This window comes from Penicillium pulvis (assembly GCF_028828015.1).
Source record: "Penicillium pulvis strain IBT 33274 chromosome Unknown contig_12_segment0_segment0, whole genome shotgun sequence".
Classification (NCBI taxonomy): Eukaryota; Fungi; Ascomycota; class Eurotiomycetes; order Eurotiales; family Aspergillaceae; genus Penicillium; species Penicillium pulvis.
Window position 1 is genome coordinate 2,921,681 of NW_026643072.1, and position 14,868 is coordinate 2,936,548.

General features: G+C 49.4%; 4 protein-coding genes across 4 annotated transcripts; 3 read left to right on the top strand and 1 right to left on the bottom strand.

Moving 5' to 3' along the window:
• Positions 1–691: 691 nt before the first annotated feature.
• N7503_002306 (sulfate transporter family protein) lies at positions 692–4,073 on the top strand (the record flags this gene model as incomplete). The annotated part of the gene is made up of 3 exons (XM_057061853.1): positions 692–920; positions 1,027–3,994; positions 4,049–4,073. 3 exons carry the CDS (start codon positions 692–694, stop codon positions 4,071–4,073), a joined length of 3,222 nt encoding a protein of 1,073 aa, XP_056925815.1.
• Positions 4,074–5,869: 1,796 nt separating this feature from the next.
• N7503_002307 (OPT family oligopeptide transporter) lies at positions 5,870–8,627 on the top strand (the record flags this gene model as incomplete). Its single annotated transcript, XM_057061854.1, has 8 exons — positions 5,870–6,184; positions 6,240–6,800; positions 6,868–6,984; positions 7,034–7,315; positions 7,380–7,643; positions 7,691–7,868; positions 7,915–8,204; positions 8,258–8,627. The coding sequence occupies 8 exons, from the start codon at positions 5,870–5,872 to the stop codon at positions 8,594–8,596; spliced, it is 2,346 nt and encodes a 781-aa protein (XP_056925816.1). The 3' UTR covers positions 8,597–8,627.
• Positions 8,628–10,923: 2,296 nt separating this feature from the next.
• On the top strand, positions 10,924–12,704 carry N7503_002308 (uncharacterized protein; the record flags this gene model as incomplete). The annotated part of the gene is made up of 3 exons (XM_057061855.1): positions 10,924–12,276; positions 12,338–12,403; positions 12,459–12,704. 3 exons carry the CDS (start codon positions 10,924–10,926, stop codon positions 12,666–12,668), a joined length of 1,629 nt encoding a protein of 542 aa, XP_056925817.1. The 3' UTR covers positions 12,669–12,704.
• A 521-nt stretch (positions 12,705–13,225) lies between these two features.
• Positions 13,226–14,427, bottom strand: N7503_002309 (putative mitochondrial carrier protein; the record flags this gene model as incomplete). Its single annotated transcript, XM_057061856.1, has 2 exons — positions 14,232–14,427; positions 13,226–14,163 (listed from the first exon to the last, which is right to left on the bottom strand). The coding sequence occupies exons 1-2, from the start codon at positions 14,284–14,286 to the stop codon at positions 13,226–13,228; spliced, it is 993 nt and encodes a 330-aa protein (XP_056925818.1). The 5' UTR covers positions 14,287–14,427.
• Between the last annotated feature and the right edge of the window lie 441 nt (positions 14,428–14,868).

The following is a 14,868-nucleotide window of genomic DNA, read 5'->3' on the forward strand; positions in this document are numbered from 1 at the left end:
CATCATGGGCCGGTCGCGGGGGCCAAGAATCCGAGAAGTCCAGGTAGATACAATAATGAAGGGATCCAATTGAAATGCTCTGAAATAAAACTTGACATAAATGAATGCGTAATATGGCAAAGAAAGCACGCAGGACATTGAACTAAAGCATAACTAGAGCATAACTAAAACGCTCGATCGCTGCACAGACCAGGTAAGCTGCAAGCCATTCGGGGATGAAATCAGAAACGCACAGTCTAGGCTACAGAAAGTGCCGATCGGGGGATTTTAAGCGTTATTACTTGGCTAATAAAATGGAGATGTAGAATTGCACTAATACACTAATGTATGATCTAACTGAATTCTCACTGGCTACATGGATTCCTATCAATGACTATCAAAGGTGGACCCCCGTAAACGGTTTAGCCCGCCGATTATAGCGATAAGCCCGGGCCCAGACAAGAAACTTGGTTTTTTTAGTCACTGACCTTGCACTCTTACCCAAAATTTATTTTGGCTTTTCAAATGTCGTGATAAGCTGGAAAGTCAAATCATCTCTTATATCCATCGCTTTCCCTTTGTGATGTTCTGATGTTGCCTGCTGTTGCGTCATCCGTTGCGTTTTCCCAACGGCGTTGCATGCGCTAGTGTTCCGATAATCTCCCGAAGTTCAACTCGTCCAATTGCATCAACCAACTCCAAGGGAAAGCTGATGGGCGTGCTACAAACTCGTGGCCGGCGTGATTCGCGCGCTTCGGTCCTGTCACATGTGAATTGGAGTTTCGACCGTGACCTGGATGCTTCCATTCCATCGCAGTCGCTGGTGGAACACGCTAATTTGGGTAGCTCTCCCGGCGGCGTGGAGGCTTCAAGCTACAATGGCTCGAGCATGAGAACCCCCAGTCGCTCGTTTTACCACCGCTCTTTTAATACACCAAACGGTATGTACCGATATTACAAGAATCAATTGCTTAGCTGGTTTGCAGGTCGGCAAAAGTGGTGGAGGATTGAAGAGGCATTTTTGGCTGACCACTCACATTGCTCCAGACCCGGCTCATTATGCATCGGACGGTCTCCGCGAACAAACTGCAGAACTAGCGACTTACGGGCTGTCTTTAAATAAGGAGCCCTCGCGCACTCGAACGAGCTTGCCGCCTAGCTTGGATCTCTTCCGCGAACGTCGCCTTTCCAGTATTACCCAGAATGATACCGCGAGTTCGTCGTACCCGCCTGTGGAGGAGGTGACAGAAGAGTCGGATGCTGTCGAGGAAGAGCCACCGCTGGCTTCGTCGGCCTTGACAGAGATGATTCGTCAGCCTACCTCGAATTCCTCAGAGCATCATGGCAGACCTACTTCAGAGATCGAACCGTTTCCACCTTTACCCCCCACTCACGATGAGCCAGAGCGAGACACAGAACGGACCTCACTATTAACCAAGAGAAGATCCAAATCTCCGCATAATTACGGAGCAGTTGAAGATGTTGAAAGCCAAGGAGGTATCACTAGCCGGTCGTCCACCGTCCTGGCTAAGAGTCTTGCCACGGTGGCTCAGTGCTCCCGCACAATAATGAGCCCCAAGACCTGGGACCGTCGCGCTATGTGGGAGCAGGGAATCGTGCACCCAGTTAGTCTTGTTCCTGCCGTTTTGCTGGGACTTCTTCTCAACATCCTGGACGCTCTGTCCTATGGTATGATCCTATTCCCACTGGGAGAACCGCTGTTTGCAGATCTCGGCTCAGACGGAATCTCGATGTTCTATGTCAGCACAATTATCGCTCAGGTGGTATTCTCAAGTGGCGGGTCGATCTTCAAAGGAGGAATTGGCAGTGAGATGATCGAAGTAGTCCCGTTCTTCCACCAGATGGCATTTGCCATCATGAATCGCATTGGCAAGGACAATCCGCAGTCGGTTATTGCGACTACGATTCTCGCATTTTCGGTCAGCTCGGTTTTGACCGGTCTGGTCTTCTTTTTAATGGGCGTGTTCGGGTTGGGTTCCCTTATTGGATTCTTCCCACGCCACATCCTTATTGGCTGCATTGGTGGTGTTGGTTATTTCCTTTTGCAGACTGGAGTGGAGGTCTCTGCCCGTCTACCGGGATCTATGGAATATAACCTGGAAACACTGGAGAAACTCTTCCATGCAGATACGGTTGCACTTTGGATAATACCGTTATCCCTTGCGATCGGACTTCTGGTTTTGAAGCGTTTCATTCGATCGAACTTCCTTGTCGGGGCTTATTTCATTGCTGTGGCTGTAATGTTTTACGTCGTCGTTCTCATTGCTAGGGTGCCCATGGACACTCTTCATCAGAAGGGATGGGCGTTTGATGCTCCCTCATCAAATAATCCCTGGTATCACTTTTACAGTCTTTATGACTTTTCTGCAGTGAACTGGACCGCCTTCGCGGATACTCTTCCAGCCATGTTCGCATTGACTTTCTTCGGTGTTCTACACGTGCCCATCAATGTTCCCGCACTGGGAATTTCAACGGGAGAAGACAATCTCAATGTGGACCGAGAGCTCATGGCTCACGGTGTGACAAATGCTGTTTCTGGATTTGCGGGTAGTATTCAGAACTACCTGGTCTATACGAACAGTCTCCTTTTCATCGCTAGTGGCGGCGAATCCCGCTTAGCTGGTCTGATGCTAGCGGCCGCAACAGCAGGGATCATGGTCGTGGGCCCAGTCATCATTGGATACATCCCAGTCATGGTAGTCGGCGCCCTGATTTTCCTGCTGGGAATTGAATTACTGGAAGAAGCATTGGTGGACACATGGGGCAAGTTGTCACGGCTGGAGTACCTCACGGTTGTTATCATCGTTGTTACCATGGGTGCCTGGGACTTTGTTATGGGTATCCTAGTCGGCATTATGCTGGCCTGTGTCAACTTTGTGGTTCAGACCTCTCGAAAATCCGCTATTCGAGCCACCTTTTCAGGAGAGATTGCTGGTTCGACGGTTCGTCGTCCGCCGATCCAGCAGCAATTCCTGCACGAGGCTGGTCAGCAGACTGTCATTATGAAGCTTGGTGGCTATCTCTTCTTTGGCACAATTGTCAACGTAGAGAACACTATGCGAGGTCTGATCCAGGACGATGCGTTCAGGAAGCAGCCCATCCGATTCCTGATCCTCGACTTTTCGCGAGTCTATGGATTAGATTTCTCAGCTGCCGAAGCATTTACGCGTATCAATCGCATCCTCCGCAAACGCAACGTCCAAACCACCATATCCGGTCTCAATGTAGAAGGTGACGTGGGCAAGAGTCTCCAAAATGTAGGCCTTTTTGAACCCGAAACAGGTGTCCCAATTTTCGAAGATCTCAACGCCGCCCTCGAGTTCTGCGAGAACGACTACCTGAAAGTCTTCTACAGTCGCCAGGAAGCGTTGATCAGCAAACCTCTGGAGTCTTCACACACCACCAATCATCTCGATGTCCCAGTTCCCGTTCCACCACCCTCTCACCCCAACTTATCCGAAACCATCGTCAGTTCTCCACGTGGCCAATACCTCCAACGAGTCGCAACGAGCACAATCCGCGAACATGAAACATCAATGTCAATGATGGCTGCACCTGCCTGGTCCGCAATGCGTCAACCTCTTCCCCTCCTCTTACAAACCTTTCAGGGCCTCTCCAACCAAAACGAGGACTTCTGGTTCCCTGCCTGCGCCTACTTCTCGCGCGAGGTCTACCCGGCAGGCACTATCTTATATCACGAAGGCGACGTCCCACGGGCCTTCTATCTCCTTGAGGCTGGTATGCTGCGCTGCGAGTACGACCTCCCTCAAGGGCGCTACTTCGAGCTCGTCGTCGCCGGCAGGCCGTGCGGCGAACTACCGTTCTTTAGCGATACACGTCGCACAGCCACTGTCAAGGCTGAGCACGAATGTGCGGCTTGGTGTCTGAGTGACAAGAAATGGAAGGCCCTTCAGGAAGCGGAGCCGCGAGTCGCCCGTGAACTGTTAACGGTCAGTCTGAAATTGACAACCGAGCGCATGGACTGTATCACTTCGTAAGTTATCTTGATCCTATTGATTCTGAAATTTGAAACTAACAGTTGTCATAGATATGTATTGACGATGGCTGCTTGATACCATTTGATGATATCTTCCATTTTTCGGGGGATTTTTGCATTGCATCTTGGCGGCTATTGAGCGAAACCGTCCATTGTTTATTGGTCCATGCATATCGGCTCCTATTTTCTTCTTCCCTTATTTCTTCTTCTTCTTTTTTTTTTTTTTTTTTTTTTTTTTTCTTTTCGAATATACCTCAGCACTTTGTGCTTTGATGTCTGTATGTAGGCGAGTTGCAATCAGACTCGCTATGAATGTATGGCTTGATTTATTGATATGGACAAAAGTCACCCATCCGATCATACGATTCCCAGATCCTTTCCTGAGGTCTTATCTCTATGTCCAAACGACACAAATTTGGAATATGTAGGATCTGATATACACTTCATGTTTGCCGGACCAAAATAATGTTCAGGTTGACTTTGTATCAAGGAACTATGTTCCTATACTTCAGATCATACAAAATAAGATTTCCACTAGCACACGGTTCCAGATGATTAGAGTACATGTCATGCACGTGGGTGTCAGCTGATAGATAGGCAAAATCTTATTATCTTGAACCATAAATCTCCTTCCAAAACAGCGTGCTACTTCCACGAACCCCATGTTTCACCTGTGTTCTGGGCAATGGGGTTCGTGATATGGTGAAATTACCCGAACATTGCACGGGACGAACCCCGGATCACGTAAGGCTACTAGCCTATTAAACTGACAGGGATAAGGTTGAGTTTGCGAATTATCGCTTATTCTATATGTGGCGCGGGAAAGCCGTCGGACGTCCCTACGCTTAGACCTCCCCTGATTAAGATGCACGTTCCCACACACGAACAATCCGGGACTCGATGCTTTCAAAGGCTTACACCTGATAGGCCGTTAGTATTGGGCAATCGCTCGCCACATTTAGCCTTTTGAAAAAAGCGGCAGTGGAGTTTGATGAATTGTCGCGGCATTGTATTAGTGGTTGGCTTTAACCTCATCCGGACTAAGGACGTATATTTGCGCCGCTTCTCACCCGCGTCCCCTTTAATCGCCCTCGGCCCTTGTTATCATGCCTGTCCGGAGTGGCTGAAATTACCTCGTACAGTTGTCCAGGTCTGCTCAAAGGTGGGCTTGTCTCTATTCTTTTTGACCTCTCAATTCTCCTGCTGGTATCGTGAAAATGGAATCAATCTCTTCTCTCTTTCTCCTTTGCCCTCCCTAAGTTGTACGTAATTCTTCGAAGCAAGCATAACTTATTGTGCCTGAGATAATATCTCTGTCTCCGCTAGCTGAGTGCCACTACATGGCGTGATAAGCAACGCCAATGACATGTCTTTAAACATTCTACCCTTCAGCAGCTAACTAATTTCGTCTTAGCCTATGCCTGATATCGGAAAGAGGGGAACGGGATCCTAGTCTTTCATTACCAGGCGGCAAATTTCAGCACGCATGACCTCTGATAAAACTGATGTTCCAGATATCAGACACTTTCCAAGAATTTCCAAGACCTTTCCAAGACTTTAGGCGCAAAAAGTAAATTTATTAGATTGTGAGGTGTGATTGCTAGAGCGAAAATGGAAAAAGATACTTCCGTGCATCGGAGGGTATTGGCTATCTTCATTCCTGTGTTACCTTCCCGAAGGCGAGAAACGTAAGGCCCGCTCTATATGGCTCAATCCTCGGCTTGATGGTATCACGCATAGATTTCCCGATAAGGGTTGGGACTCGGCGTGGCTTTTGAAGCTCTGCATGGTAGGGATATAAGATGAAGCTGCTGGTTGCACATGTTACAGCAAAGCTCATTTTTTGTACGACCCCGCTGAGGAACGCGCAACATGTCGGCAATTCGCTCCGACTCGCTGGATGAGGGTGTTGTTTCCGTCTCGGGCAATGATGCCCTTAATGAGAAGACAATCATCAATGTCACCAGCAAAGGTGAACACCACCTCACTACTACCTCCATCGGGTCTGGAGAGATTGGAGATGAGGATGATCGCAATAGTGATGATGTGATCATTGTCGATGGTGTCGATGCGGCGAACCACCTGCTCCCCATGCGGGATGATGGGGACCCAGCTTTGACATTTCGAAGTCTCATCTTAGCCTCGGGTCTCGCGTGCTTCCAGGCGGTTATGTATCAGATCTATATGGTATGTCTCTACTAGCTCAAACCCATTGCACTTCAACTGACAGATCGTTGTGTAGTTCAAACCTACCGCCATTACCATTCAAGGAACTTTCATTGTTCTTATTTCGTACTTCGTTGGCCGAGCCTGGGCCAAGTTCCTTCCCCGTGGAGACAAGTTCGAGGCTCGATGGAGGGCATCGGGCGGCCAGGGAAAGCTTCCCATGCATATCACCATCCTTAAATTTATCAACAATGGGCCGTGGACATTGAAGGAGCACGCGATTTGCTCTATCACGGCTACCAGTGCTTCAAACGCCGCCGCAAGTTCAGAGGTGTTCGCAGCCCAGGAGCTATTTTACAATATGTCGCTGAGCCCAGCAACTGTCATCTTGAGTACTATCTCTATTGGCTTGTTTGGCTACGGAATCTGTGGACTCATGCGTCCCATTGCGGTCTGGCACGTTGATGCTGTCTACTGGAGTACCTTGCCTACTGTCAAGGTACTTCAAGGACTTCATTGGCAGGAGATCAAGAATTCGAAACCATTGAGATACTTCTGGTATGCTTTTACTGGAATGACTCTCTACGAAATTTTCCCGGCCTACATTTTCGTCTGGCTTAACTCCATTTCTATTCCGGTATGTGATCATTGCTTGCTAGTGTCGTAATCCTTTTGAACTGACTTGCTAACGCCTGGTATTGTAGTGTCTGGCTGCTATGAAGGCTACCGGTAATAAGGCTGCTGTCCTTACTAACATCTTCGGTGGAGCCTCTAACAATGAGGGTCTGGGTCTCTTCACTTTTTCTTTCGACTGGCAATATGTGAGATCTCCGTTGCCTTCCAAAACAGGAAGAGAACTAACCTTCATAGATCACCTCATTCCAAACTGCTCTTCCACTCACGCTTCAAGCTCACCAGGCCGCCGGTTTCGTTGTGTGCTTTATTGCCATGCTTGGAATCTACTACGGAAATGGCTGGGGCGCGAAGTCGCTCCCATTCATGTCCACGAAGCTTCTCATGAGCAATGGAACTGCGTACCCTGTCGCTGACGTGTTTGTCGATGGTGTACTTGATGAAACGCAACTGCTCAAATATGGTCTGCCTAAGCTGACCGGAACTTTCGCGTTCGCCATGTTCATGGCCAATGCTGCCGTAAGTACCAAGTAACTAGACGTTCATGCTTCATTTCACAAGCTGACTATCCTTCATCTTCTAGATCGGTGCTCTCATCATTCATTGCATCCTCTTCTGGGGCAAGGATATTGTTGCTGCGTTTAAAAAGGCCAGGGAAGGTCGCTACGATGATCGCCATCATGAGCACATGGCTAAACACTATAAAGAAGCGCCTTGGTGGTGGTATATCGGCGTCCTTGTCATCAGTTTTATCCTGGGTCTTATTGTGGTCCTCAAAGAGAACATTGGTCTCCCGGCGTGGGCATATGTTGTCTCTTTAATTGTCGGAATCATTGTGTCGCCCTTTGTGAGTGGTCCCAGAATTTACATATGAGCTGCGCTAACTTTCATTAGAGCACTATTCTGTACTCTCGCTACGGCAACGGTATTGCCACGAACAACCTATCGAAGATGTTGGCGGGTCTTATGATTCCTGGACGTCCAGTCGGCAACATGTATTTTGCTGCTTGGTCACACAACGTCATTTCCAATGCAGTCAGCTTGTCAAACGATCTGAAGATGGGTGAATACTGTAAGTTTTCCATCCTTACTTTCCAGACCTGTTCTAACCAATATAGTGAAAATTCCCCCACGTGTCATGTTCTTGACTCAAATCTGGGGTACTATCCTCGGTGGCTTTATCAACTACGCTGTGATGATTTCAATCGTTGCAAAGAACAAGGTGGTCCTCAACTCAGCCAATGGCAGCAACTCCTGGAGTGGTGCCACGCTGCAAGCCTACAACACCAATGCAACCTCTTGGGCCCTGGCTTCCTACCTTTACAAGATGGGCGGCCAGTATTGGATGGTTCCCATTGGTATTGCTATCGGTGCTGGTACTGTTATTGTTCACCGCATCTTCTACCACGTAAGTACCCTAGAATGGTACACCTTTGATACAGTGACTAACATTTATGATAGTTCGTCCCCAAGATCCGTGGCTTCGACGTTGCCGACATCAACATGCCCCAATTTATTCAGTATGCTGGCTACATCCCTTACAACCAGAGTCAAACCTGTGTGCTCTTCAGCTGGGTCTTCGCCGGTTTCTACGTCCAGTACTACCTCCGCAACTACCGTCCACGCATTTTCAAGGATTACTCGTACTTGATCACTGGTGCCTTTGATGGTGCCAGTCTGACTGTGTTGTTTATCCTTTCATTTGCGGTGTTTGGCGCTGGAGGTCCAGCCCATGCTTTCCCGTCGTGGTGGGGTAACAACTCCAACGGGAACTACGATCTCTGCCCGGTGTCTGATTAGGTCTAATTTGCCTGGAGATGCCAAATGCCCTACAATGCCTCTTATGGAAGTTGTATGAGATTTATATAATTAATTATTTCTGAGTTCATGAATTCATGTCATAACGAGACATTTCCGATCTCAAGTCAAACCTTGCAATAACAATAGTAGATTCGTGAATAACTCATAGATCAAGCGCAAATCGTCTACTATTCCACTGCACTTGAAATGCACCAAAAAGAGTTAGAAATCCCTTGATCAATCTATAAGCGACAAACCAAAATCTTAGACAACGCTCTTAGTCGAAATAAGCGATTACTCTCCGCCAATTTGCCACAAATATGTGGCAGGTGTGGCACAAAAAATCAAAAGCGCCCTACCCAGCGCCATTGTCGTCATTTTCGCGCTATGGCATACCCAGCCGTTTTTGACTGCAAATTCTCCTCTGATTGGGCCCGGTCGCCATTCCCGATATTAATTATGACGTCTAGCCACCACTCACCTACGGGCTAGACCCTTGCTCGGGCTACCATCATTTGCCCCGAGGTTCCGTTCGTGACAGCGATCCTCGAGAAATGTGATTTAGTCTAATCATGTGGTTTTAAGTATTTGTACTTCGATGGATAAGCGGTCTGCACCTGTGGGGGGGGGGTATATCAAGTACATAGAATGTTCTTGGCGTGCAGACAGGCTTTTCCGCAGATCTGAAATATGGTTGTCTTGCACGTGCATATTGAAGAGGCATCAAAATAGTCGAGAGCTAGCTGACCTTGATGGTGGGGTATTTTGGGCGCTTGTGGGCATTGGGCTGCGCGACGCGACCCACTCTACAGGTACATAGTGTGGGCGAGAATCGAGAAAGAATGGGGTTCTCTTCAAAGTGACAGGAAGAGGACCTTAATAGCACTCCGGGTAAAGTGAAACCCAGCATTGTCTCAACTTCATGCAAACTCCATCTCCCAACCCTTGATTTACCGCTATGAACTCCTAGTCCTCCTAATAATGGCCATGACCCATGCTCGATACGCCCACGAAGCGCCGGGTCCAAGAGCCGCAGCACTAGACCGACAGCGCGAATCGCTCTATAATCAGGGGTGCATATCAAGTTCCAAGTGGTTGTGAACATCTCGATTGCAATTGTGTGGAGCGATCGACAATCCTCAGCGCGATCGCATGCATCTGATGCTGATCATGTGTTTATTTGGGGGCAGTTGAGGGTTAGCCGCGAGTTGAGGATGATCAACTAAAAATATCCATCTCCATGTCCATGTGGGAAAGTCACGTTCCCTGGATCATGCCGCGGGAGCACCCGATCAGTCCCTTGGTTCTGGATACCCAACCTCTTTCATTTACATCTAGTATTCTACCTAAGTTTCATATAATAGGAAAGAGCACCCAGGTGGCTATGCCCAAAATAATATGAAATCAGGTCCCAACCTCGCTCGTGTCCAAGACTATTTTAAGTTTAGTGCAGTCTCGGATTCGTTTCAAGAGACGCCCCGCCCCCAAACGCCCTCTAGCGAGTATCGAGTGTATCCGTGCCGTGTGCTTCTCTTAGAAAATGCCCAGAACACCGGACAACAGTACTAGTGGGAACAATCTTTTTGGGGAATAGGGCTAACCGCTGCCCTGCGGGAGAATGGTGGGGCACGGGGATTTTGTAACGCCTCCTAGGGGGTTAATTACATAGGGTCGTTGGACATCCAAAAAGTGGGTCTGTGGTGACGATGATGCTATGGCCCAAAACCTTGGAAGAACGGGAACACAGGGTCGGGGACTTTGGTGTACTTGGGTTCCTGGATTTTCTATAGTCTAAATTCTTTCCAAGGTTATTTTTTGCAGTTGTAGTATGACAGAATCACACTCTAGAGGCATCATGGTCCAGATGTAAAGGTGGGGAGTACGCTGCACAGGAATGCCATGCGTGGGGTCGATGATCGTTGAGGCTGAAGATGCAGAGAAGAATAAGAATAAGGAATTAAGTGAAATTCTGGGCGATTCCAGCCCTGCCAGTAGTGCAATAAATAGTAAAGGCCCCGCGTCCCAACTTTCTTCTCTTTTTTCCTCTTTCCAATCACCAGCCCCTCCCCCGCCCTCAGCTGAGCGGCGATCCCGATAAGCACGCCTCGTGTTCAGGACGCACACTCCTGACATTATTTTCTGCTGCTTTTTCTCTTTCCCCTTTTCTTCCTCTCCACAACTCACTAAACCTCGAGGCCTTCACCGAATCTCGAGCGCTCGGGCCCCCTCCCCCTCTACTAGGGTCTCGATACTATACAGATCCACTATCGTGATCTAACTACACAACGGAAAGAGAAAAAAAAAAGAGAAAAAAAAGACTACCCAGCATGCCTGTCCAATATGATTATACCTCGGACGACTCGGACTTCTCCGAGACCGATTTGTCCATCCGTGGCCGTCACGGCGGCACCCACATCCGCCGCCGCTCTGTATCCCGCCACGCACAGCGCCGCCCCGAACCAAAGGAGTACCTAGCGCCCGCACCGATGACTCGCGTCTACCGCTCTGCCTCAACAGGCGGACGCCGCCCCCGCGAGCGCGACTCCTCCGTGCCTGCCGTCATGATCGTGAACGAGCAGGCAACCCGCACGGACAGCCGAACTGAAGCCCGCAACGCCAATAGCAATAAGCCCCGGCACCGTGTGCAGCAAAAGTTCTACGAGCATGAGTCCGACGAGGAGCTGGACGTGGAGCCTGCGCGGCGGGGTGGCTCACGGCGACGGCAACGGGAGCGCGAGGCTGGCATCTCGGCCAACGTGAATGTTACTGCGGAGGTGCCGCAGGCACAGGGACGGACGCCATCGCCTTTCCACCGTGATTATGAGCTTGCTATGAACCAGCGTTTACTGGAGCGCAGCGATATGCAACACAGTATGGAGATCTGGAAGCAGCAGCAGGAGATTGAGCGGCTGGAGCGTCATCTTGAGAAGCATCGTGAGAAGCCTGAGCCGCCGCGAGACACCCGTGAGCACAGGATGCTCCGGGAAGAGGAGGAGTGGTATGAGGATGAGATTAGTGAGCGTTTGCGTCGCCTAGAGCGCATTGAGCGCAAACAGAAGGAGGAGGAGACAGCACACAAGGCGGAGAAGGCATGGCGATTGAGAAAGCTGGAGGACCATGAAAGGGAGGAGGAGACGGCGCGAAATGCGGAGAAGGCGTGGCGGTTGAGGAGACTGGAGGAGACCGAGAAGGATGAGGAGGCGGCGCGGAAGGCCGAGAAGGCGTGGCGGATAAGACAACTTGAGGAGGCCGAGAAGGCTGCTGCTGAGCAGAAGGAGTTGCGGGAAAAATTGAAGAAGGAGAAACTTGAGGAGATTGCGCGGCAGCAGGAAGAGGAGGAAGAAAAAGAAAAGATTAAGAAGCAGATCCTTGAGGAGGAGCGCCAGAAGGCTTTCGAGGCTGAGGAGAAGAGGAAGAAGGAGATGATGCTTAAGGCTGCTGCTGTCGAGGAATGGAAATTAGAGCAGGAGCGTCAGAAGCAACGAGCGGCCGAGGAGGCTGCGAAGAAAGATCGTGAATTCCGAGAGCGACTACGTCACGATCTTGGTTACGATGAGGAGGAGATTGCGCATATCCTGAGCAAGAAGAAGCGAGATCAAGAAAAGGAGGAGAAGAAAGAGAAGAAAGAAGAAAAGAAGGAGGAGACCGTGATCGATGAGCGGAAGACCACATGGATCAAGGTAAGTCGATACAGGTCTACGAACTATATCCAAGCCATATAGATGCTAACTTTATTTCTAGGTTCACCGCAAGCATCTGCTCCCAGAAACCTTGCTCGCCTATAATCTTCCCTGGGACTGGGACGAGGTAAGCAAACCATGAGCTTAGATATTCATATGGTGCCTATGCTAACTCCGTCCAGGCTGATAGCAACTACATAATCATCAAGCGATGGGTCACCGAGGATTTCCAGGAAGAGCTCTTCGCTCACACCAAGCGGATCCGCGAGGGCAAGGTCCTCACCCAGACTTCTCAATCGCAGACCGAGCTCCGGGTCAACGACCGACACAAGGACAAAATGTTCTTGGTGCGCAAGAAGAGCCCACAGCACCGCTTGCGTGTCTTCGCTTAATGAGGTCTCGCCTTACTACCATCTGCTCTCGCCGTTGTTAACCAAGGTTATGCTTATACGTCTTTTGACTGTTTATTTCCCACGCCATCTTACTCGCAGGTTTTCGCGATATATGTTGGTTATCGAGTTTATGCTTTTTGTTTCTTGCGATTTTTATGAGACCTGGGCCGAATGCTTTCTGATATTGCTTCTTTTGAGTTGAGATTCCTATTATTTGAAGCTGGCTGTTGCTCAGGAAGTGGCACAGTAATGAGACACGATTTCCATGTTCACGACTTTTTTTGTTTCCATTTTGTGAATTTCTCATCATACGCCACTCCTTTCTATGTATTCAGCCATCTCCAAATTTATATTCCATTTGTTGAAAGAGACCCATCCTGCCTGCAGATACTGCAGGTCCCAACTTTAAGCAATTTTAAATTCCCCATCGGGTATATATGCCTTATGCAAGGCGTGCTACCGCTACGTGGGGTAGTGCATTATCGCCGCTCGAAGCAATCGAAAAATCCATAGCCTATTAATACAAGAAAATCGAAAGGCCGAGCAACCTAATGATTTCAAGTGCTCAGGGGAATCTGATGATTCGTCTCCCACCGCTTCTCGGCGCGGAGAATGAGCTCCTCGTAGACCGTCCACGCCAGCGCCGAGCTAAGCGCTTTCCGGGCCATACGAAGACCCAGTCCACCGAAAAGACTGCGAATTCCCTCCTCATTCACCATAAAACGCACCGCACGCAGCATGTTGCCATACTTGGCCGGCATAAGCTGCAGTCGGGTTTTCACCGCATCAAACGGGTTCGTAATAGCAGTGGCCATACCGGCTGCCAACGCTCCTGACGTGAAATGAATACCCGAAGAGGATACAGCCTGTGGCGTCCCATCACTGTTGATATTTGACCCTTTCGCCGCCATGGATCCAAGGCGCCGTTTCAGCTGCTCGTAGATAAGGACGTAAAGGCCGGCGTACGGTGCGTCCCGCGCTGCGGTGGCACCGAAGCCGGCGAAGAGGCCGCGGAATCCTTCTGTTCGCAAAATGTCACGACTAGCGCCTAAGAGGCTGCGGTAGGCGTAGAAATCGGACTCATAGCGAACTTTGATGACTGTGACGGGCATCATGACGAAACCTGCTGCGACACGGGCAACGGCTCCGGTAGCGAGGTTGGCTGTGTTGGAGAGTTTAGGAAGGGCAGAGGAGGATTGAGTGACGGTTTGGTTTGCGAGGAGGGGGGTGTTGGCTTGGGCGACGGCTTGACGAAGGGAGTTTAGACTGGTGAAGTAGAGGGCTGAGCCGACGCCGGTGCGGAGCGCTGAGGGAAGTGTGCCGCGCCATAATCCGCGGATTGGATTTTGAGATGAGAGGATACCCTTGAGTGTTGGGAGGAGGGATTGCTGGGATTGTTGGACTCTGGTTTTGAGAAGATCGGCCGGTTGGAGGAGGATGGATGATGTGAGACCGGAGCAGAGACCGGCGGAGAAGTGAAAGATCGTTTTTGAGGCTGTATAATTGTGCGGATTAGTTTGAGGGCCTTTGGTAAATGAAGGTATTGTTTGTGGAGATAAATACATTTCGAGGTGCCTGTCTTCACCTGCGGCACAACGTACGCGCCATTGTTAGACATGGCTTCGGTGCCCGTTGCGCACTAATCAACCAGTGGTTGTGGACTTCGGGTATTGGGGTAGGTTCACTTCTTTGATTAGAAATGATTCGATACCGGATCGAATCTTGTGCAAGTCGCGAAGTCGGTGAGGGAATGGCAGGGTTTGTAGTCACCGCATGCAGGAAAATTGAAGCGAAAAACCGACGGGATCGGGATCAGAATAGATGGAATGAGGCAGGCATTCCTCTTTAACACAATTTTGGAATGAGAGAAGGTCGAATTCAACGATCCTTATCGGCAACAATGTCACAAGATTTGGTATATTAAAAAGTTGAAGTGTTGCACCTGTAAGCAGGAAGTGAAGTCATCGGATCCGCGGTCAGAGCCTCGGTATCGATAAGGACTCGGATGCACTAATAACGGTGCATTCAGCCTCCGTGTCGTTTTGTACTAGGACAATGATTAAACTCTCGCTCAGGTACCAAGGCGAGTTAGATGATAAAAATACATATACGCCTTTGGACATTTTACTAAATCAGAATTATCAAAATAAATAGTGAAAATACAATAGCATTCGCAACTTTCCCGCAAACGGACCAAACA